This window comes from Polypterus senegalus, chromosome 7 (assembly GCF_016835505.1).
Source record: "Polypterus senegalus isolate Bchr_013 chromosome 7, ASM1683550v1, whole genome shotgun sequence".
In the NCBI taxonomy this organism is placed as follows: Eukaryota; Metazoa; Chordata; class Cladistia; order Polypteriformes; family Polypteridae; genus Polypterus; species Polypterus senegalus.
Window position 1 is genome coordinate 9,010,605 of NC_053160.1, and position 26,095 is coordinate 9,036,699.

Genomic DNA, 26,095 nt, shown 5'->3' on the forward strand with positions numbered 1-26,095 from the left:
TCTATAATTGTGGTATTTTTGAGGGTCATATGGTCATGTGTGACCAGAATACACTGGAGACATCAAAGGTTTGGGGCACCCACCCACATAATATGCCCTGGCTGCAAATAGGTATCTTTTTGATGAGTAGTGCTCGGTACAAAGTCCAAAACAAAAACTGATTGAGAGGTGTAAAGATGGCGGATTTAAAGGCCGAGACCGGAAGTAACGTCATTGGTTCCAGAAGCGATGTCATTGTTGGCACAGGAACTAAAAGTGGCGTCATCGGGATGGGAAGTGATGTCAACATGGGTGCCGAGACACTGAAGTGACATTATCATTGGCACCGGGACCTTGTGAGATTTCTCGTAGGTGGTCTGTAGAGGATCAATAGAGAAAGTCAGTGCACCTCGCCATCCCCATGGTCAGGTGTGGAACTACCATTATTCAGGCCCTTTAGCTGCCTCCCATGCGCACGTGTGTGACACATGTCTCAGCCAGGCTGGTGTTCAGATTCATACTCAATTCCATTTTTGATTCTTTGATTTATGTCCATTTTGTTAATGTTGCCTTTGTTGCTTATGTGCATTGTACGTTGTCTTTGATTTTGTTTGTTTATAAACACTTGTGTTATGTTTTGTGGATGGTCCCGTAAGAGAGGCGGGGCCACCTGCCAATCACTGGTAAGAACTGCCCTCTGTCCCATTAAAACCAGCAGGTCTCCCACAGCTCCTGGTGGTTCATTTTGAATATGCCTGGTATTGGTGAGTCTTCTTGTATTTATTTGATTTTTTTGGATTTTTGACCCTCTGCTCTGTATTTTAACAGTTATTTGAATATCTGTATTGGGACTTGTTTGATTTGGATTGCCTTTGGTGTTACAGGCAACTACTTTTTTCCTTTTGGGCTCCTATGGAGCTTCATTATTGTTACAAGCAGTTTTGTGAAGAATAAATCTTTTTTTTTTTTAATAAAGACTCTGCGGTATGGCAGTGATATCCCCCTCTAGTGGGCATTTTTAAAAGTGTTTTTAGGACTATGTGCTTTGGCAAATTAAAGGAAGGAATTACTAAGGAAAAGATTTTTAAGTTTTACTGAACAGTCAGCTTGGGTTCAGAAGAGGGAGGTTGTGTTTTGCTAACATGCTGGAATTCTATAAGGAGAAAACAAAAGGATATGACCAGCATAGTGCCTATGATATTATTTATCTGGACTTTCAGAAAGAATTTGATAAGGTGTCACATGAGAGGGTGGGCACCAAACTAAAAGAAGGGGGAGTTCAGGGTGATGTGTGTAGATGGGTGCAGAATTAGATTGGATCAGACACAGGAAGCAGAGGATGATGGTGTGATGATCCTCATCAGAATTGTCTTAAGAGTGGTGGCCAGCAGGGGTCAGTACTGGGGACACTGCTATTTTTAACTTACATAAATCATTTAGATAGGAATATAAGTAACAAGCTGGTTAAGTTTGGAGATGACACCAAGATGGTGGATTGGCAGATAATTTGGAATCTGATGGACTTGAACAACATACAGGCTTGGGCAGATTTGTGGACAATGACATTTAATGTCATTAAATCTAAAGTATTACACATTGGAAATTAAAACATTAGGTTAGAATACACAGTAGGAGGTATGAAAATCGATAGTCCACCCTATGAAAAGGATTTAGAAGTCGGAGTGGATCTGGCACTTATCTACTGCCAGACAGTGTTTAGAAGCCATTAAGAAGGCTGACAGAATATCAGGTTATATAGCGCCTTGATGTGTGCAGTACAAGTTACAGGAGGTTCAGCTCCAGCTTTATAACACACTGGTGAGGCCTCATCTGGAGTACTGGGTGCAGTTTTGGTCTCCAGGCTACAAAAAGGACATAGCAGTTCTGGGAAATGTTTGGAAAAGAGTGACTAGGCTGAGTCCAGGACTATGGGGATGAGTTATGAGGAAAGATGAAAAGAGCTGAGCCTTTACAGTTTAAGCCAAAGAAGATTCAGAGGAGACCTGACTGAAGTGCTTAAAATTATGAAGTGAGTCAGTCGGTAGATTGAGTCTGTGACTCTTAAATGAATTCATCAAGAACACGGGGACACAGCTGGAAACTTGCTAAGGGAAAGTTTTGCATAAGCATTAGGAAGTTTTTCTTCACACAGAGAGCCACAGACATTTGGAATAAGTAACCAAGTAGTGCGGTGGACAGTTAGACCTTTAGGGGCCTTCAAAACTTGACTTGGTGTTATTTTGAAAGAATGAAGTGGATAGGACTGGTGAGCTTTGTTGGGCTGAATGGCCTGTTCTCATCTTCAACATTGTTCTAATGTTTCTCCTAGCAGACTTGGTGTGTCGTACTTTTGCCTTAAAGTTTGATTTTTGTTCTTATCTGACCACATCACATTCTCCCAGTAAATCTAGAGATTTCTCTACATGTTGTGTGCTTAATGAGCTTCAATGTGCTTTTTCTCCATTAATGGAGGGTCATCACGTACTGATTGTTGCCTGTTGTTTTCTCAGTGACATCTGTAACTGCTGCTGCTATGTCTTTCTGTTCTTTTCAAGTGGCCCTTGGCTTGTGGGCAACTCTTCTGACTGCCTGGTCGGAAAACGTATTGACTCCTTTTCATGGCCGGCTAACGAAGGAGTGATTTTTCTTTCAACAACAACATTTATTTATATAGCACATTTTCATACAAACAAATGTAGCCCAAAGTGCTTTACAAAATGAAGAATAGAAAAATAAAAGACACAGTAAAAAATAAAATAAGTCAACATTAATTAACATAGAATAAGTAAGGTCTGATGGCCAGGGTGGACAGAAAAAACAAACAAAAAACTCCAGACAGCTGGAGAAGAAAAAAAAAATCTGTAGGGATTCCAGACCACGAGACCACCCAGTCCCCTCTGGGCATTCCACCTGACATAAATGAAACAGTCCTCTTTGTATTTAGGGTTCTCACGGAAGGATTTGATGATGGTGGTCACGTAGACTTCTCACATATGGATTATAGCCTCAGTAGCATTTACAGTAACATTTTGGAGTTGGGATTTCTGTCGGTAATGGTGGCATTTGCCTCTCTACCCATCATGAGTTGTTCCTTGTGTGACAGTTGGTAACAAATGATTTGTTCACGTGAGGTGGGTACCTGTGTTTCAAAGACTGGCTGTTCTGACATATCATCATGCACTAACCCAGCTCATCTTTATTAGCACAGGTAGATGAACTCCTGAGTGGAATCAGATGGTTTAGTGCTTTTTCTTTCTGTGTTTGGTACTTTTTTTGCTTTGCGCTCTCCCACACCATAATCTATCGTCTATGGAAGAGGAGCAAAAGCTTTAGATTCGTCAGAAATTTAGATTTCCGGTTTTCGACAGATTTCAAAAACATCGATATCTCGATGATGTGTGTATGTGCGGCTGTGTGTCACAGTTTCTTACGGACGGTCTAGAACTTAAAACGGCTGGACGGAAAAATGCCAAATTTGAAACTTAAGCCTGTTATAAGATGACGATGTGCTTTTTGAGCTAAATCACGTAAGAGGCACTCCAGAGGAACACTGAAATACCGTAATTCTGCAATTAATTATGAATTCTTCTCGTCAATTTCTATCATAATGACATATTTTATGATCAGAAAGATCAGCATCAGAGTGGTAAATAATTACTGGAATGGTACAAAATAGTTTGAGTAACTTGGTTCCTGGGGAGCAAAACCTACTGACGCTCACGTCCAGATTTTTTACTTTGTCATTCCACATAGTTGCTTTTTCATAGATTGGAATGTTAACGTGTCATTTTATTGACTTAACTAACGACTGGGAGCCTGTTCGAATCAGGTTACAAACTCTACGTTTGTGAAATCCATACTTTCTCTGCAAAGAATTATTTGTTTTTTTAAGTCCTTGGAATGATTTTGTTATCATGGCACTGATTTGTGCTTAAAATAGACCTTTTCGGCCGATGTAACGAAGAGCTTCCTGTTTAAACGGGGCTGCAAGACGTGAAATCAGCTCTTCGGCGCACCTCACTTGATTTTTTCCAGCAAAAAATTTTCAAAACAAACCGTATTTTACGACTCTAATCAGAGTCAGAGTAATAATTATGTTGGCGTGGTCATTTTAGATCTGAGATCGGCTAAAATTTAAACAATGACCGTTGTTATTACTCAGTTTGCCAATAGATGGACGGATGCCAAAACCGAACTGCTCAAAGATAGATTTCGACGTACCAAGTAAACGGCGATACGTTCTAAATTACTTACGGTTCCAGAGCTGTCGAAGGGTTTAAGTCAGTCAACGATGTTAGACCTGGAAAGTACGCCCCACCAAACTAACATTCCAAAAACCAACCGAACTTACTGCTATCTGCTCAAACCAACACCGACTTACTATACTCGGCCGTCCAGTAGCGTCACTGAAGCATGCGAACACTCTTAGCCAATCATGCAATACTGCGTCCGCGTTTGCCACCTTATTTTCTAACTACAGAGGCAGAGTCACATGGCATGGTTCTAAGTTGTACTGAGTCGAGGTATTGACGCGAACACCATACATACAGATAGTATCAAATTATATATAAGGATACCAAAGGCTGGTTGAAATTGCATGTATTAAAAATACGTTTAAATAAAAAAATGTGGGCGAGTTGAATTCTTATTTCCCCCCACTGTTTGTCCTGATCAGAAGGGAGGGATGCCATTACTAAACCAACAATCCTTCTGAAACCGGGCTAACAATGGCTACATACTTACACATCCACAAGCGTGAAAAGGTAAGAAATAAATAAGTAGAAGCCCATTCAATGTTTAGATCAATGGACAGTTTGCCTCTTTTAAGAAGTCACCGGTGAAGTTCATCTTCAAGACATAAGTTGTGCAATACCTTTTTTTACACCTTTTGACTCGCCCGATTCTTCTAATGACCCTCTGGCGCATTGCTTTGTTTCTCGTCTTCCTGCGTGAGCATTTGTCTAGATGCTCCATTTAGTGACAGATTCCTATCTTAACACTACCATCAGCCAGCTTTTCATTTGAAGCTGTTATTAACTATTGCTCATAAAGACAATTATATTCCTTTTGGGAAGCCATCAAAGCAAGATGACCAGAAAAAGAAAATGAAAAGAAAATAGACCTAATTATTCTTAATTGAATTTTTGCGCTACGTGGACATTAAATGACAGGCCATTGTTACAGAAGGACATCTAGTGTCACAATATGTTCTTTGTTCCCTTGCAGAACTTCTCTTGAAGCTTAAAGATGACACCGAGGTCAAGAGCAGTACGCCCAAAAAGAAAGAAGAAGAAAAGACGGAGCAAATGTTAAATAAGGTAAAAAAAAAAAAAATTTAAAAAACGAAACACTCTGGGTGTCTGCTGCTTTTACTGAAAGACAAAGCAGAAATAGGTGTTAAAGATTCGGAGCAGGGCTTGGCTATTGTCATCAATCTGTGGCAATCAAAAGTTTGCCTGTCATCTTGTAATTAACTTCTGAAACTGCAAGTGATGGTTAAAAATATTACAATAATTACAGTTTTAAAGAAGCACTTTACTTAGCTCACTTAGTTTGTACAGATTCAAGGTTTATTTTTCATATTCAATGTAAGAGAAACACAAGGACAACATTAAAGAGTTGGGGTACCAGCCTGGTAACCCCGTATAACTGAAATGCAAAGAAAAAGAATGAAACACACAGTCATTGCTGAGATGTCTTTACAGATGCAGGTTGAAGTTCAAACTGTCAAAGATGGCGGAGCGTCCCGTTTTCAGTCCTTCCACTAGGAAGGGGCGGGTCCAGGTGGACGGACACTGGAAGTGACGTCATTGATGTTATAGCCGTCAATCATCCAGGATCTGTAAAGGGAGGAAGAGAGAAAGGCAGGAGGACACAGCGCCAACTCCTGGGGCGGCAGGAGAATTACAGTCATTAGAGCCCTTCTTCTGTCCCCTGTGTGCACACGTGTGACACGTGCAACACTGAATTGGATGAAGTGAATTTGTGAAGGCTTTGTTACTTGTAATAAACCACAAAGGTTAAGGTGAATCCAAAACTCATTTAGCCAGTTTTCAAGAACATGCAAACAAAAAAGTTTAGACAGACTTTATATATTAAATTTAAAAAGAATATTGATGTCTGAAATACAGCCTAAAAGATTTGTACGCTGAAATGTAAGCACCATGAGGTCATAAAAAAGTCTTGGTGATAAATACGGCGTCTAAGGTGATTGAAAACTGAAATGGTGGCACTTTTGTTTTGTGACACCTAACACTTTTTTTTATTTGACCTTTTTTATTTGATTCTTTCAATAGAAATAAAGCAGGGATTTGCAGCCACAGAACATTTCATTGTACAGTACAGCAATAGACACCAATGTGCCGGGTGTAATGTGACAAGGTGATGTGTAAGGCTGGACATTGATGGAAATGCCTGGTCATTTGATGCTCGGTTTACTTGAGGTAAAATCTGTTTGGAGTGTCACAATCTCCATTTCAGTCCTGCTGTAGCGTCTCCTAGACAGAAGACAATCAGCATAGTTAGCGTGGGGTGAAGTAGTCTGTACAGTGGCACAGACTTAATTACAGTACTGTTTGGAGTCGCTCTCTACAAGTGAAGGCCTTACAAGCAGGTTAGATTAATCTGGGATAAGAAGTCACCAAGCCATTCCAGTAGCCCAATTCCATAACCAGTTGGGACAGAATGGATAATCCTAATGAAAACAAAGAGGAGTGATTTGTAAATTTACTATATTGAAAGCACTACAGTAAGACATCATTAACTACATCTGCAAGTCAAGCCAGGTGCACATGGGAAACCTCTGCGTCAGCAAATTGTTACTTCTTTGTGCATCAAGTTCTTCCATGTGAACTCTGAATACCATGATTGATGTTAGGTAGAATGCCTAGTAGGGCGCTGGGTGGTCTTGTGGCCTCGGAACCCCTGCAGATTTTTTTTTTTCCTCCAGCCGTCTGCAGTTTTTTTGTTTTTTCTGTCCTCCCTGGCCATCGGACCTTACCTTTATTTAGTGTTCCCTAATTCTATTTTGTCTTTTTTCTAGCTCTCCATCATGTAACGCACTTCTAGCTACATCATTTGTATGAAAATGTTCTATAGAAATAAATGTTGTTGTTTTATATATATATATATATATATATATATATATATATATAAAATTTTTTTTTTTTGGTAACAAGGTGCATGACCCGACAAAGACATATAAAAACCAAGAACTTTTATTTTTCTTCACCTGTGGGGCACGTCTTCCCCGTGACCCCCACAGGCACTACACAATCCCCAGTACACCAAAACAGCCAAAACACAAGCACAAACACTCTTCTTTTTGGCACCACTCTTCCTCCAAGCTTCATCCTCCTCCTCCTCCCGACTCTGGCCATTGAGTGGTTGCCGCTGGCCCCTTTTATTCTCTACCCGGAAGTGCTCTAGGTGGTTAGCTGCCGAGTTCCAGCTGCACTTCCCGGTGTGGCAGATACACTGCCCATGCGGGCTCAGGAGTCCCAGCTGCAGCACCCCGCTGGCGGCACCTGCAGGACCCAACAGGGCTGCACCCAATTCCAATTCCCAAGGAGCCCTGCAAGAAACCGAGGCATCGCTCCAACCCAGGGGGGCTGCTATCTAGCGTCCAGGGGAAGGTATTGCACAGTCCATGGCTGCTCCCCCTGAACATATAGCGAAGGGGTGGCCCGATCGGGCATGGACCCCAGCTGTCCGCCACAATATATATATATTCACAAAACATACTTCATATGTTCAAGATGAATGTCTCAACCTGTTCTCCATCATGTTCAACACATGTACTATATGTGGCACATAAATTGTCACATAAATTGTATATAAGTATATACATAGCAGTACCATTAGTGTTAACATAATTTTGACTCACCCTGTATCTGTATATGTGTATATATATATATATATATATATATATATATATATATATATATATATATATATATATATATATATATATATATATATATATATATATATATATATATATATATATATGGGCCAAACAATGTAAGTCTACAATACTATGGGACATGCCATCTAAACCTGGCACAACAGAAAGTTGATACCAAGCTTTTGTGTCTTGGTTATGTACTGTAGAATCCAGTTTTTTGAAAAATAATCCCTAAAGCACCATTTTTTGGGGTTTTATTTAGTTGATATTGGTGTTTACAAATATTTGTAATCATATAAATACTGTCTTGTAAAAATATGAAGTGTTGCAATCAATACTCTAATCACTATAACCATCAGAAATATTCAAATCTACACCTACTCATAAAAGAACGTCACAGTAAGAGAGAAGTGAATATTTTTATCAACCTATAATCTATCATTAAATTAATAATAATGAAACTTGTGTTATATTTGTACCTTTTGTGAAAGTGTTTCTTTGATATTTGGACTTCAGGCTTCATACATTATGTAGTTTATGCCTACATTTTGTCATCATTGACATGAAATGCGTGTATTCCAAATAACGATCTGTTATTTCCACTCTAAAACTCCACTTCACTCCCAGATAATCAATCAAGACATGAGCTGGGAGAAGTTCGTGCACATTCTGCAGCTGTGGGGGGATGGAACAGCCGGCTACATACTGCTTGTCTTTATCAGCACATTTAGATGACAAAAGACGCTGGTGGAGAGGTGTGAACGGATTTAAGAAGCGATTTAAGGTGGAACGGATCTACGAGTTTTTTCGTAGGTTCTGGTAATTCTAGTGTTAATTTTCGATTTAAGCTGGTTAGCTAAAGAAAAAAATAATGTATCTTAAATACATAAACCCATTTATCGATATCAGAATCGCACGTCAACAATATACACAAGGTGTTAAATTCATCACATATCGTCATCAGTAACTTAACATGTTAGTTTGGTATAGGTTAGTATAGGTTGATAACAGTATTACACTTCACTCAATACCCTTCAGCCATTTGCAGCCCCTTTATTCTAATAAACAATACAATACAATTTATTTTTGTATAGCCCAAAATCACACAAGAAGTGCCACAATGGGCTTTAACAGGCTCTGCGTCTTGACAGCCCCCCAACCTTGACTCTCTAAGAAGACAAGAAAAAAATGGAAGAAACCTTGGGAAAGGCAGTTCAAAGAGAGACCCCTTTCCAGGTAGGTTGGGTGTGCAGTGTAAACAAGTAATAGCCATTTATATTTTGGTATGTACTTTAGGCTCTATAATGCCTAAAACTTCTTAGTGCATAAAGGTTTAATATCTTTTTTTACCCCATGTGGTTTGTAGTGATGGCCAAGAAAAAAATTTATCAAGAACAAAGTAAACAAAGTTTCTGATAAATAGGCCTCTATGGAGACCAACTCTGTACAACAGCAAACAATATCAAAAACTCTGTGAAAAAAATCTCACTTACCTCATGTTGCATAATCTGCGTGTCAAATCGTCCCATTGTTTGCTCACAATGTCCCAAACGTGTATTTTTTTCTAAGGTACTGTTAAATAAACCACTTCCAGAAAACAATCTTGAAAATTGAAGGCACTCAAACGTGAACAAGCGTTTGAATTATAAACCCGCCTCCCGTTGTTAAATTTATATTGATAGCGGTAAGCCTCAACCAGAGTACCTCGGGATTATTTAGTGGCAGCCTGTGAAACCGTACACGTGAACTGACCGTCTGTTTGTTGAAGTATCTCAGATATGCAGAAGGACGCAGCGTATTCTCTTCCTGGTAATGTTTTCACTCGTTTTTCTTTAATCTTTAGCTGTACTTGTCACGTAATGCACTTTTCAATGTTGATATTGCAGGAATTGCCATGTTAGCCAGTGAATCAGCTGAACTTGTGACCAATAAATGGAGGGGCGGGACAGGTGGGTCTGCAATTCAGATGCTTATTCACTTTGAATGCATTCCATTTTCATTCATGTGAGTGTTTCCTGGAAGTGGATAATTTAAAGAAATACTCTGAACTTATATATATATATATATATATATATTTTTAATATGTTAATTATCCCCATTTTCCATACATAATGGAGATAGAAAAAGTTTTATAATACGATAAAAACGATGTGAAGAACTTCTATGGAAAAAAGGAAAGAAAAAAATCTCGTTACTTTTGTCACATGATCCACACGTTGGTTGCTCATAATGTGCAAGCCATGTTCATTTTTTGAAAAGTATTGTAAATATCAGCCCACATCATAAAGAAGAGATGTAACACATATTAGATTGACTTTTTCAACTGAAAAGTGGACTATTGGCCAAAGAATGATGGGAAGAGGCGGATTTTGTTATATTATTATTTATATTTTTGTATCGCTTCTCTCTTCTCAAAGACATTTAGCGAGAGGGAAGCCACTTCAACCACCACTAATGTGTAGAATCCACCTGGAGGATGTGGTGGCAACCATTTTTGTGGAAGCATGCATACCACACATTAGCTGTTGGGTGGGAAGTGGTGAGAAGCAATTAGAGGCAGGGGATGACTAGGGGGGCCAGAATGACTAGGCCAAGGAGTGAAATTTAGCCAGGACATCGGGATACAACTGACTCTTTACACAGGAAGCCCAGTGTAGGCGAATGGTTACACCATACTGTACGTGTTTTCATTTGTTTTAGTGTGGACAGAGTATATGAAAACACTAGTGCAGATGAAGATTGTTTTAATGTAAAATTGCCGTTTTTAAATGTAAATATATTAGCGTAGACAGAGTCTCAGTATTCCAGTTTTTCTTTCATGTCCCAAAGACATGCATGTGAGGTCGTCCACTTGTGATCCTGCATTGGCCTAATCTTGCAGGGCCTCATTCTCAAATGAGAGTCTGGGGACAGTCAGTAAACAAGTGTGCAGGGAATAGCGGCGAAATCTGGCACTGCAAAGGCTCTATCCACTGGGCTTCTTCCTAAATCACCCGTCCCCAATTCCTTCAGTCTGTGTGTTTTAAAACACCATCAGGATCTCGATGAGAGAGCAAAAGATGCTGAATGAAAGACTTGACGCTGAGAGGAAATAGAAAGCTAAAATTGCTGTTATCCATTCAGGAGCTCAGCAGCCCAAGGTAACTGAAGCTTCATAATTAATTTACACCTTCTAATGACCACTGCAACAGGGAAGATAGATAGACAGACATTCAGACATGTCGACCACCGCACCCACTGGGCTCCACATGTTTGAGAAGTGCCTCTGTCTGCTGCGATATGCTTCTGCCGTTGACTATTGTAACACTTTATGACATAACAGCAAAGAGAATTTAGATAAGCATTTGTGGTCTGTGGATATACAATGTGTTAAAACGCTGTGACTGTTTTGTCATGGAATGTTTTCATTTCCAGTCTGACAGTAATGTTACATTTCTTTAGATAGATAGATAGATACTTTATTAATCCCAAGGGGAAATTCACATAGTCCAGCAGCAGCATACTAATAAAGAGCAATATTAAATTAAAGAGTGCTAAAAATGCAGATAAAACAGACAATAACTTGTATAATGTTAACGTTTACCCCCGGGTGGAATTGAAGAGTTGTATAGTGTGGGGGAGGAACGATCTCTTCAGTCTGTCAGTGGAGCAGGACAGTGACAAAAGTCTGTCGCTGAAGCTGCTCCTCTGTCTGGAGATGATCCTGTTCAGTGGATGCAGTGGATTCTCCATGATTGACAGGAGCCTGCTCAGTGCCCGTCGCTCTGCCACAGATGTCAAACTGTCCAGCTCCTTGTCTACAACAGAGCCTGCCTTCCTCACCAGTTTGTCCAGGCGTGAGGCGTCCCTCTTCTTTATGCTGTCTCCCCAGCACACCACCGTGTAGAAGAGGGCGCTCACCACAACCGTCTGGTAGAACATCTGCAGCATCTTATTACAGATGTTGAAGGACGCAAGCCTTCTAATGAAGTATAGTCGGCTCTGTCCTCTCTTACACAGAGCATCAGTATTGGCAGTCCAGTCCAATTTATCATCCAGCTGCATTTCCAGGTATTTATAGGTCTGCACCCTCTGCACACAGTCGCCTCTGTTGATCACAGGGTCCATGAGGTGCCAGGGCCTCCTAAAATTCACCACCAGCTCCTTGGTTTTGCTGGTGTTCAGCTGTAGGTGGTTTGAGTCGCACCATTTAACAAAGTCCTTGATTAGGTTCCTGTACTCCTCCTGCCCACTCCTGATGCAGCCCACGATAGCAGTGTCATCAGCAAACTTTTGCATGTGGCAAAATACATAATACATTATTTGTGTAGGTGGATGTTGTGCATCCTCATCTGTGTATCTACTATTGTCATTTGGCACATTTGTTGATTCGGGTGTTTTGAGTCCTGAAATCCGCTCTTTGTTATCCGCTCTCATAATGGCAAAGCTTTTGACGAAGTGTGACACACGGTTTTTCTTCAAATGCATATTTTGCAGTTCATATTTTCATGAAAATTGCTGCCATTCTTTCAAGCTTACATCAACTCCTATACTATCGTAACTCTGAACAAAAGAGAGAACATACTGCACCTGTGACAACATGTCCTTCACGTTTACCATTCGGCCGTTGATGCTGTTGAATGCCAGCGTATAATCTGATGCTACAGAAAGTTTTTTCCCCTCCTAGATTTTTAAACATGAAATGTGCTCTCTGCACACGTGACCCTCATTTATACAGTATGTCTAACAGGGTTGTCTTAGGAGACTGTTCATCATAATCAGAAGCTTGTTGTCTGTCAGACCAGGTTAACGAGAGCACTTCTGTCATCTTTGCAGTTTGAAATCCCCACCCTTACTTTGAGCACCGCATTAATTAGGAGTTGAATTGATTTAGAAATGTGACACTCAGTGAACCGTCTAATTGTTCCCACCCACTTTTAAAAACAAGTTACTCCTGGTTGTCTCCAGACATGTTTATTACACGTCTGGCTTCGGTGACACTAGCATTGGTCCTGTGTGAATGTGGATGAGAGTGGACCCTGAAATTGTGGGTTCCTTCTTTACACTCAGTACTACTTTCATGGGCTTCAGTACCCTAAGAAAGACAACGTTAAAGAGTTGGGGTGCCAGCCTGGTAACACCTAATAACTAAATTGCAAAACCCAAAACAAAACATGCAATAATAGCGAAAGATGCCTTTTCAGATGTGAGTTCAGGATAGAACTGACAAAGATGGTGGAGCAGGAAGAGGTGCGTCCAGTTGGACAGGAACAGAAAGTGACATCAGAGGTGTTAGCAACTGTCAAATATCTGATCTACAGAGGGAGGAAGAGAGAGAGGCATTAGGACACAGTGCCAACCGGTAGAATTACCGTCACTAGAGCCCTTCAGGTGCCCCCTATGTGCCAGCGTGTGACACCTGCAACACCGAATTGAATGTGTTAATACACCAGAAAGGCAAAAGATGAAGGTGGATTAGAACCTCATTTAGCCAGTTTTGAAGAACAGGCAAACAATAAAGCTTGCACAGACTGTGTTTTATATACAGTTGACTCTGGACGAGATTGCCACTTGCGATTAAGCGGAGCGTGTCAACATGTCAGTCCTGAAAGTTGACCATTCAGTTACCCCACCTACTAGCCTAATCAAATGCAATAAAACTTTCATTAAAATAGACTACGATAAAGAATATAATGAATACATGTATAATACATACTGTACATACACATTAACGGTTCAGATATACACGTACCGTACCTGTACGTCTTCAGCCTTGCCTATTCTTTTTCATTTTATGTCCGGATTGCTGCTGTTCTGCCAGTCTTGCAATATCGATTCCTTTTCCTTGTAAATCCAAGACATCTGGCTAGGATGAACACTGTAATTTTTCGCAACAGAGACTCTCCTTGTTTTCATGTCTGTTTAAGACATCGACACGTTCAGCCAGAGACAACAGTTTTTGCACACGGGACGACGAAGTCGGCGCCATAGTCAAAAGTCACGACAGCTAACTTATCACAGTTGAGTTGTAAGGCTAATCCATCTTTCTTGCCAACAGACTTTTGTGTAACGCATTGACAGTTCTGAGATGCCATTTACACGTACATAAGAACACGGTGCTAAACTGACTACAGTGTACACCTAGTAACTGCACTGTAATCTGTTAGGCCTCAGTTCAATAGCGGGATTGGACATCAGCACCTGAACGATCCGCCTTCAGCTGGTCACAAGAGCCGGGCTACTTACATCGTCACATACAGATTATGTCATTTGATTGTGTCAGTCAATATCGTGGATGTGAAGAGACCGTACACTTAACCGGAGTGAATTTGGCAGGAGAGAATAGCAATGGGATCAGTAATGTACATGTGCTTAAGCGGATTGTACGCTTAGCAGAAGTTATTGCCCATTTACTTGATTTTATACAAATAGGGACCGTGCAAGTTACGTGCAGCTAAACTGAGGGTGCGCTTAACCAACATGCACTTAAGTGGAGTCGACTGTATTAAAAAAGAATATTGATTTCAGCTTTGTACACTGAAACCCAAGTACCACCATCCATCCATCCATCCATTATCCAACCCACTATATCTTAACTACAGGGTCACGGGGGTCTGCTGGAGCCAATCCCAGCCAACACAGGGCGCCTGGCAGGAAACAAACCCCGAGCAGGGCGCCAGCCCACCACAGCCAAGTACCACCATGTCATATAAAATCTAGGTGATCGCCTGACAAACACGGGGCCTGAGGTGACTAAAAACTGAAATGATGGCACTTTTGTTTTCTTTGTCACAGTGCTGAGTACCTTTTTTTTTCTATGAATTTTTCAGCTTGTAACTAAATTATATGACTAATTGCAGAAGAAAGGACTTTGCGGATACTGTAATTTTTCGGATTAAAGCCAGCCCGCTGTATCTGTGGATTTATTGCTTTATTTTTGAACTGTGAATTAAGTTGAGGGAAGTAATTTGCAGCAGATGATTCAGTTGCATGTACTTCTAACAAATGCCATATGGTCAGGTAATGAAGGCTGTCATCTCGTTATTACTGAATGACAAACATCATGTTAAATATAATAACGCACAGAATGGGAAATGTTCACGTTAATTTATTTTTAGTGAAGAGTGAGTAATTAAAATCATTTGGGCCCCACATTCTGGTGATGTCGCGCAATTTATTTCAGTCTATCATCAGTAATGTAGAGGAGAAGTAATTTTGTTTGAAAGGTAACATGAATGCAAGAGGGCAGCGAGTGCCAAATAAAGGAAGAGACTGCCTCAGGGTATACAGCCAGCAGGCATTTGCTGTTCTTTTTATGTGACTTGACAAAGAGCTATCTGGGGGTGGGAGTGTGGTGTTGGGGGGGTCGGGGGCAAAGCCTTGTTTTTTTTTTTCTGCTTAGTAATGGGTGACAGAAATGTAGATGATTACAGATGTTCACATTTAAATAGATGTCTGTGTTCTTGAAGCACTGGGGCCAAAAAACGAGTTTGATCACAATTATTTCTATGATAGTCCGAGACCTTATTCTTTTTTTCTTTCTTATGTAAATGCACAGTGTGGCTAATTTAATTTTTAGTTTTATATATCTCATACATTTTTCAAAAGACTCTAAAGAATAAAGGCTGCACTTATTTAACTTGCATATTGTAAAGTAGCCGATTATGTAATAATACAGGGTTACGGTGATGTATTGCAAGGCGATTAGCGCATGCAAGTAAGAATTTCACAGTACTTTGTACCATTATAAGCCCCCTAGACCAGGTGTTCCCAACTTGGGGAACCAGAAGGTGGGAGATGGCATTTCAGGCAGTGCAACAGAGGAAGGCTGTGTCGCAATTCACCAAAATTGACTGAGCTGCATTGTCCGACTCTGTGATGGCGCAGATGATGCCAAGCTAGGGGGATTGGCAGAGAATCTCAAATCTGTTTTGAAGGGGGGGCTATTTTCTATACCAACTGTATATAAATGATTTGAATAGGAATATAAATAATAAGCTGGTTACGTTTGCAGATGATACCAAATGAGGTGGATTGGCAGACAATCTCGAATTGTTGTTGAATCATCTCAGAGGGACTTGGACAGCATGCAGGCTTGGGCAGACTTGTGGCAGACGAAATTTAATGTCAGGAAATGTAAAGCATTACACATAGGAAGTAAAAATGTGAGGTGTGAATACACAATGGCGGGTCTGGAAATAGAAAGTCCACCTTATGAGAAGGATTTTGGATTCGTAGTGGACTCTAAGCTATCGACCGCCAGTCAGTGTTCAGAAGCCATTAAGAAGGCTAACAGAATGTCAGGGTGAGGACTTGAGGAAAACATTAGAGAAAAAAGTTCTTAGTTTAGGAGTGTGATGCAGACCGCCCAGTGAAGGCAGTAATTTCTATGCACACCTTTTTGGTAATGTTAAAAAGGCAAGTTTACAGGGGGATATTATAGGCATGGATTGGGGCTGTTAACTACCCGAGTATTAACTGGGCTAACCTTTCCAAGAGCAGGAGTTTTTAGAAGTAATCGGTGACCGTTTTTTAACACAGGGTGTTGAAGTACCAACACTGGGTGAAGCCTGTCTAGATTAAGTATCTATACTAATAAAGGCAAAGCCCTCACTGACTCACTCACTCACTCATCACTAATTCTCCAACTTCCCGTGTAGGTAGAAGGCTGACATTTGGCATTCCTTACAGCTTACTTACAAAAGTTAAGCAGGTTTCATTTAGAAATTCTACTCGTAACGGTCATAATGGTCAACAACGTCTGCCATGTTGAACTTTCTTATTCATGGCCCCATCTTCACGAAATTTGGTAGGCGGCTTCCCTGCGCTAACCAAAACCGATGTACGTACTTATTTCAATGGTATTACGCCACTGTCGGCCGCCATATTGAACTTTCCAACGTCACTAATTCTCCAACTTCCCGTGTAGGTAGAAGGCTGAAATTTGGTACTTATTTCGTGGTATGATGCCACTGTCGGCCGCCATATTGAACTTTTCAACGGTCTTTGTTACTTATGGGCCCATCTTCATGAAATTTGGTACGCGGGTTCCCAACGCTAACTGAATCCTACTTATGTACATATATACGTCCATAGCCTGCAGCTCAGTCACCGTGTGAGGCGGCGTTGGGTCCCCCATCCCAATGCCTCCCATGTTGTTGGCTGCCTGCCTATATAAGGCCGTCCGTCGCTCCAGTCTGTACAGTCCCTTCCTTGCTTTGCCACGGGATTCACGTCTCCCTGCTGATAACTACAGCCTTTTTATTTAATCCACGGCTTCTCCACTGTTTTATTGTTCGTTTATTACGATTATAGTTATTGTTTAGGTATTTTAGACTTACTTTACATTGTTCAGGTACCCATTTCATTTATCATTCCAACCGCATTCCCCATTAACATGTCTATCGAGGTGATCACCATCGATCAAAGAACTGTCACTTACCGAGTGGTTTCCATGCCCGGAGATGGCGCCTGCCTTTTCCATTCTCTTTCTTACATATTGCACGGCCATATCAGGCTCACTCTTGATATCTGGAGGAACATTGTGTCTTATGTATTGAATGACTGGGACAGGTTCAAGGTGTGGACTGATGACGGTACAGGAGATAATTATACTACACAGGAGCACTAGAAGAGTGAAATGCTTAAGCCCTTCACCTATGCTTCTTCATGTGAGTTGATGGCTGCCGCTGAATTGTTCGGTTGTCGCTTTCAAGTGTACCGAAATGGCCAAATATTTTACACCTTTCGACAACCGCCAATGCCTCTTAAACATCTTAGATTGACAGGTGACGATTTCAGTAGTGGACGCTTTGATGTTTATGAATGTTTAAACTCTCAAAAGCTGGATGTGAAGTTATCGATGAAACTGATTTTATACTTACAACGCTTGACAGATGCCGAATGTCACTTCACCACAAGTCCTGCAAATACTGTCGTAATTGAAACAAACCATGAAACTCAAACCGATTATGACAGCAGCAATCCAAGCTGTGAGATTTGAAACAAGATTACTGTTCACATGGCCAACTGTAAGTTACATGCTCAAGAGTAAGCTCAGCGCACAGCTTGGTCATGTTACAACCGGAGGGCTGAACTCACAATGTGGTATACAAAGAGATCCTTAACAAATAATTATTGGTATATTTTCCCTCAGTTTAAAAAGGTTTAATTTTCTTCTTAATAAAACTTTTAAGGCAGTACTTACGCTCTGTTTAGGGTATTTGGCTAGTTTTTAATAATCAAAAGTCAAACATAATGACATCTTTTCTGGGCTGACTTAAAAGATTACAATATGCAAGCTTTTGAGGCAACTCAGGCCCCTTCTTTAGGCGAGATGTAATACAGAGACTGGAATTCCCTGTGCATATCATATTTAGACACCAGGACAGATACAGCATTGGAAAACCTTTAAGTGAGACATCTTAGATGTTAAAAATGAACGGACCTCTTCATGCTAAGATTCATTTAGCAAAAGAGGAGAACAATGTAGAGTCCAAAATGCCTCGTGGGATAAGATTTTCCTTTTTGCCTTTCGTTGATTAGGAGATATCCCTGTCCAGGTGTGCCAGTTTCTTCCACCGGGTCTTCAGTTCCATGTAGTAGTGGTACATTTCTGTGTCTTATATGTCTGTAGTAGTAGTTAGGGTGTTGTACTGTGTTAGCCATTATGGATATAGTGATATAGAATGACACCTTTTTATTGGCTTACTAAAAAAATTACAATTTGCAGGCCTTCGAGACAACCCAGGCGAGATTTAATACAGAAACTGGAGTTCCCTATGCTTATATAGACGCCAGGAGAGAGACAGCATTGGAAAACCTTTAAGTGAGACAAGACAAGAGAGTAAAGCAATCTATAGTCAAGATCTTTTGATAAGACTAGGGGGCTCCACCCCCTGCTCGCTTCGCTCGCCCACCCCCGGCTGCTGTCGTTCTGCCCTTCAATCTTTCTAAACCCTGTACAGCCGCTGTCCTTTTTTGCTACTTTGTGTCTCTGCTGATCACGTTGTGATCGCTTCTCCGTGATCATAAATATACACCTGACCAAATTGTGTTATCTTTGAAATTAAACTTGTCGTTGCTTTAACTGTTGTGGGTCCACAGATTCTCATAGCATATGTTCTATTATTGTGTAAATCTACATTTTGTGCATTGAATGATGCGAAGGCGAAAAGACTTTGTTTTCTGCTCTTTGCCTTTTATTTCTGAAATCGCTTTGTCCTGCTATTTTTTCAAGTATACCTGGTCCTGATGATTAATTTCCTTTTGTTTGCGCTAATGCGATCTTTTAATCGTCGACATTTCATTTATAACTTATTGTCCTTTATACGCTTTATATGCACTGAGACACCTGTATCTGTGTGTGCTGCTTCCCTTTACACTACTGATTTTATTTTTGTTGCCCATTCTCTTTCGTCTCACGTTTTTTTTATTTGTCTTTCGTAATTTTAACATGAAGAACGTCTCCTAGTCATTCATTCCACAGGATATATTTTTTTATGAGATAACTGTCCAAGTAAGCCATTATGGATGTAATGAGAAGTTAAGCAAAACAACACCTTTTATTGGCTTACTAAAAAGACTATAGCTATATATACAGTTATATAATAATATAATAATAATTATAATACAGTTCTCACTGTTTTGGAGGAGTGTGGATACAAAGACTAAAACTATTAAGTTTAATTTTTGTAGGGCAGATTTTGAGCAGATGCGACAGAGTCTTAGGAGGATGGACTGGGATCAACATTTAAGTGTGGAGACAGTCGAGGAGCAATGGAGCATGTTTGAAAAGCGTTTAACGCGTAATGCAGGACAGGTACATAACTACATTTGGAATTACAGTAACCCCTTCTCGAGGTGAAAATCCGCAAAGTAAATCCCATACGTTCAAATGGTAATTTTTATTTATTTTAAGCCCTTATAAACTCTCTCACACTGTTTATAAATATTCCCCGCACAGTTATACAGCATAAACCTTTGTATTCTCTTAGATATTAGGTAAGATTCGTTGAAATTATGTATGTAAACACACTGTTTATATACGGTAAAACCTAAATATTATTTTAAAGATATCGAGCGTCTCCGATATCACATATGTTACAGCCATTACGATAGACTGGCCACCAGCAATGAATACGTACAATGCAAGAAAAATAGTATACAGTAAATGTGTGTCCAGTGACACTAAACGTACATACATGTACTAAGTACTGTAAGTAGAACATTAATTATGGTCACTTACCAACAATGACACGATGACTTGTCCGATAATGATGAGTTTCATTTTACTGCATAACAAATGAGCGTTACAAGTCTTCTAAAGGAGCCTCTTCAGGTGACTGTGTAGCACCGCCGTTGTTCTTCTTCCCGCAGTCTTCAATCCAAATCCTTAAAGCAGATTCCATCCGGACTACCGCCTTATTGCATTCACTTACAATTTACACAAAAGAACACTGCGGCCGTAGATCTTACATTCTTTTCCTCCATTTTAAATAAAAAGAATTGTGGACTCATTGATGCCATAATGGTGTCCTGCAGCGGTATAGCTGTTCCCTTCCTTTAGCATATCCAAAACTTTTACCTTTTCAGCAATCGTTATCATCTTCCGTTGCCGCTTGGGCACGGCCCCTGAAGCAATAGCAGGAGAAGATCGTTTTGGAGCCATAATGAAGGGCTTGACTATGCACAAAGATAAACACAAAAGAGCACAAAAGTTAAGTCTTTACACAGCAAAACACGTTGATGCTGAATGAGCGAGACGAGACTTCCTGGTTTAATGCAGTGCAATCGAATTCGGCACTCTGTCGCTGAGCCAATCAGCACACAGGAACTTAACTGTGTGCTCTGATTGGTTAGCTTCTCAGTCATCCGCCAATAGGGTCCCTTGTATGAAATCAACTGGAAAAACCAACTGAGGAAGCATGTACAGGAAGTAAAAAGTCCGCAGAAACCCGCGAAGCAGCAAAAAATCCGTGTTATGTATTTAGATATGGTTACATACGTATAAAATCCGCGATTCAGTGAAGCCGCGAAAGTCGAAGCGGGATATAGTGAGGGATTACTGCAGTAGGAAACTTAACAAAACTTAGCAGTAGTCTAATAGAGTTGAAAAAGAAGCTGCAAAGGAAAAAACAGACGAATAAGACGTGTAAGACTGATAACTCCAATATGAATCATATGAGATCATGAGGGCAACCATTGAGAAGGATATTAGGGAGGCTAAAAGACAGTTGGAGAGGAATGTCGCAGATAAGGCATTACATGATGATACAGATTTATAACAGTGAATTGCTCAATGTGTATTTAAATTTTATGCACTGAGTTAAACGCTTATGTTTTGAGTTCAGTTTTTTTGATCCTTGGTACTATTATGTGGTTCAAATATTAGAAATTTGACATCTTCCATCTTCTTTTGTAGGCGGTGTAAACATAAATTAAACATTTTCTAGGAGTGCAGAGCATAGAAAAGGTAGGGGACCTAGATCTAGTGATGTTCCAGTAGGTTCAAGGGATCCTACATTACTTGAGGGCAGTTGTTGGTGACAGGTGCCCAAATTTTTCACGTATCTCAGAATTGCTCTTAGGAATATCACTAAACGTCTCCCTCAGCATGGGACATGAGGAGTGTTTATGAAGCATCCTACTGTTGCACCCAGCTATGAGTTGGCTGTTGCAAGCATATTCCATTTAAGAGTTATGGAGGCCACTGTGTCATAGACATTTTTTGTAGCCTTCCCTTCAATGTTGGGTGCCTCGACACAATCCTGTCTCTTAAGCTCTGCAGGCAATTCCTTCTACCTTCTATATACAGGTCTGTGCATTTCCTAATCAGTCCAATCAATCGGGTGGACTTCAAACAAGGTGTTGAAACATCTCAAAGATGATCAATAGAATGGGATGCCCCTGAGCCAAATTTAAAAGGTCTGAATACCTGTGTCAATGTGAGACTTTCTTTTTTTTTTTTTTAATCCATCTTAATAAAAGAACAAGTGTCTGTTTTTCTGTGTGTCAATACTGTTGCTATGTCTCTGTCATTTCAACAGATGGCACATCTCAAACACTTTTTAGTAATTAAAGGCATTGTATTTGTCATTCCAAGATTTGGCACATCACAAACATTAGTACTGCTTTTATGAATCCCGTTCCAAATGGCATATAACAGAGACATATGCATTGGATGGTGCACTTAAAACTTTAATGCTGAGGTCTGCATTGATTATTTACATTTCAACGGGTAGCTCAGGTATCTGTAGTAATAAAATGCATTGCATTGCATTTGTTATTCCAAAAGATGATGTATCACACACATTTGTACAAATGTATTTGATTACTACAAATGTTAGTGATGCACCATCTGATGGAATGACACATACAGTGGTGTGAAAAACTATTTGCCCCCTTCCTGATTTCTTATTCTTTTGCATGTTTGTCGCACAAAATGTTTCTGATCATCAAACACATTTAACCATTAGTCAAATATAACACAAGTAAACACAAAATGCAGTTTTTAAATGATGGTTTTTATTATTTAGGGATAAAAAAATCCAATCTACATGGCCCTGTGTGAAAAAGTAATTGCCCCCTGAACCTAATAATTGGTTGGGCCACCCTTAGCAGCAATAACTGCAATCAAGCGTTTGTGATAACTTGCAATGAGTCTTTACAGCTCTGGAGGAATTTTGGCCCACTCATCTTTGCAGAATTGTTGTAATTCAGCTTTATTTGAGGGTTTTCTAGCATGAACTGCCTTTTTAAGGTCATGCCATAGCATCTCAATTGGATTCAGGTCAGGACTTTGACTAGGCCACTCCAAAGTCTTTATTTTGTTTTTCTTCAGCCATTCAGAGGTGGATTTGCTGGTGTGTTTTGGGTAATTGTCCTGTTGCAGCACCCAAGATCGCTTCAGCTTGAGTTGACGAACAGATGGCCGGACATTCTCCTTCAGGATTTTTTGGTAGACAGTAGAATTCATGGTTCCATCTATCACAGCAAGCCTTCCAGGTCCTGAAGCAGCAAAACAACCCCAAACCATCACACTACCACCACCATATTTTACTGTTGGTATGATGTTCTTTTTCTGAAATGCTGTGTTCCTTTTCGCCAGATGTAACGGGACATTTGCCTTCCAAAATGTTCAACTTTTGTCTCATCAGTCCACAAGGTATTTTCCCAAAAGTCTTGGTAATCATTGAGATGTTTCTTAGCAAAATTGAGACGAGCCCTAATGTTCTTTTTGCTTAACAGTGGTTTGCGTCTTGGAAATCTGCCATGCAGGCCGTTTTTGCCCAGTCTCTTTCTTATGGTGGAGTCGTGAACACTGACCTTAATTGAGGCAAGTGAGGCCTGCAGTTCTTTAGACGTTGTCCTGGGGTATTTTGTGAACTCTCGGATGAGTCGTCTCTGCGCTCTTGGGGTAATTTTGGTCGGCCGGCCACTCCTGGGAAGGTTCACCACTGTTCCATGTTTTTGCCATTTGTGGATAATGGCTCTCACTGTGGTTCGCTGGAGTCCCAAAGCTTTAGAAATGGCTTTATAACCTTTACCAGACTGAGAGATCTCAATTACTTCTGTTCTCATTTGTTCCTGAATTTCTTTGGATCTTGGCATGATGTCTAGCTTTTGAGGTGCTTTTGGTCTACTTCTCTGTGTCAGGCAGCTCCTATTTAAGTGATGTCTTGATTGAAACAGGTGTGGCAGTAATCAGGCCTGGGGGTGGCTACGGAAATTGAACTCAGGTGTGATACACCACAGTTAGGTGATTTATTAACAAGGGGGCAATTACTTTTTCACACAGGGCCATGTAGGTTTGGATTTTTTCTTCTCCCTAAATAATTAAAACCATTTAAAAACTGCATTTTGTGTTTACTTGTGTTATATTTGACTAATGGTTAAATGTGTTTGATGATCAGAAACATTTTGTGCGACAAACATGCAAAAGAATAAGAAATCAGGAAGGGGGCAAATAGTTTTTCACACCACTGTAGATTGCATTTTATTGCTGCTTGCTTTACAAAATACATTCCAACAGATGGTGCACTGCAAATTTTATCCTGAGGTAAGATTGATTATTTAGATTTCAACCCATCTTGGACAGGTAGCACAGCTATTTGTAGTAATAAAATACATTGCATTTGTCATTCCAACACATGGCACATCACAAGCATTAACACTGCTTTTATGAATCCTATTCCAAATGGCATATATGCATTGGATGGTGCACTGAAAATGTTAATGCTGAGGTCTACATTGATTATTTACATTTCAACCCATCTTTGACAGGTAGCTCAGATATTTGTAGTAATAAAATACATTTGTACAAATGTTTGTGATGCAGCATCTGATGGAATGACACATACATTGCATTTTATTACTACTTGCATTACAAAATACAGTCCAACAGATGGTGCACTGTAAATGTTAACGCTGAGGTCAATATTGATTATTTAGATATTAATCCATCTTGGACCGGTAGCACAGCTATTTGTAGTAATAAAATACATTGCATTTGTCATTCCAACAGATGGCACATTGCAAAATTTATAGTAATGCATTTTATTACTTAAAATGTATGTAGTGTACCTGCTGTTGTAATGACAAATACAATACATTTAATTACCACGTACATTCCAACAGATGGTGCACTGCAAATGTTAACGCTGAAGTCTACATTGATTATTTAGATTTCAGACGGTAGCTCAGCTATTTGTAGTAATAAAATACATTGCATTTGTCTTTCCAACAAATGGTGCATCACAAACCTTTGTAGTAATGCATTTTATTATTACAAATGTTTGTGATCCGCCTTCTGTTGAAATGACAAATACAATATTTTATTACTTAATGCATTACAAAATACATTGCAAATGCTAACGTTGAGGTCTATGTTGAGTACTCTCATTTCAACCTGCCTTAGAGGCGTAGCGAAAATAGTTTTTAAAAAATTTGCAGATATGCTGGGGAAAGCATGAACTGGGCTGTGTGAACAGTTAAGGGGCAGAATACTTTCTGTAGGCGCTGTGTGTGTGTGTGCAGTAAAATGTCGTCAATATTAGCAACAGGTTTTGATAATTGATTTTTTTTTTTTCTTCTCCTTGAGGTTTTTAACTTAGAAAAGAAGTTGAAAACTGTAGAAAAAGAAGCAAAGAAGCTTAAGGAGGCCAACGAGCAGCTGATCCGAAGCACCAGCGCTTTCAAGGAGTCTGTGGCCCGCCTGCAGAATGCAGAGGAAGAGAAACTTTTAGAGATTGAGAAGCTGCAGAAGGAGAATGAAGTTGTCAAGAAGGAGCTCCGAGAGAAAACGAACGAGCACGAGAAGAGAGTGACCACTTTGAAAAGGCAACTAGTTGAGGCGAGTGAACTGCGCAGAGAAAACAGGGAAATTTTAAAGCAGGTAGAAAGGCTGCAGCTCATGCTGTCTGAGAGCAAGACATCTGCTGCCGCCGCCGCTGCCGCCACACAGGGACCGGCCACTAAGCAGGGTGACTTGAAGACGGCGAGCAGCAAGGTTAAATTCAAAGCAGGCAAGCACAGGAGCACTCAGAGACGGCGGCAAGCTTTTCTCAATCAATCCATCAAGGAAATGAGCTGCGTGTTCCAGAACTTCAATCAGGACGGCTGGGAGGACATCAGTGAAGACAGGTATGCTTCTCATTAACTTGACTCTGCAGAGAGGGGACAGCGTGCATATGCAAAGCATAAGCAAATGGGAGATTGAATTTCAACTACTGTTGATTTGGTATTCAAAAAAAACTACTGTCAGATCCTTTGAAATATCCTGGGATGTCTTGCTCTAAGCTTATTGAGTGAAATTTGCATGCAAAATTAGCCACTGCTGCACAGGCTCTTGAAATGATGCCAGGAAAGCCAGAGCAAAGCGATGCTTGATTTCTTCCAGTGATGCCATTTTCATGCAGTCATGAGGCTTGAAATTGACAGTTTGGCAGGTTGATTTAATTTGCAGGCCCTTTGCATATTCACCACTGACAGTTAAGGATTCCCAGGCAAGCCTACTAAGTCAGTTTAGTTATCTTGTGACATGTCGATCCAGAATTAGAAAGTTGTTTTTTTTTTCCCTTCCTTAATTTAGTTAGATAAATTTTGAATGACCCATTTCGGCTTTCTACCAGATGTCTACAAGCTGCTTAACATCCTCTAAATTAAGAACTATCCACATTAATTACTTCATGTATGTTTAATGTGGAGTCACTGAACTAACATTTATTGAAT

General features: G+C 40.1%; 1 protein-coding gene across 1 annotated transcript in view; it reads left to right on the plus strand.

The window, feature by feature from the left end:
• Positions 1-26,095, plus strand: part of cntln (centlein, centrosomal protein) — a 503,405-nt gene that overhangs the window by 322,106 nt on the left and 155,204 nt on the right. Inside the window, exons 15-16 of the mRNA XM_039758210.1 lie at positions 5,206-5,297; positions 24,966-25,507. Coding sequence (XP_039614144.1) covers positions 5,206-5,297; positions 24,966-25,507 — 634 coding nt within the window. The remainder of the gene's footprint in view (positions 1-5,205; positions 5,298-24,965; positions 25,508-26,095) is intronic.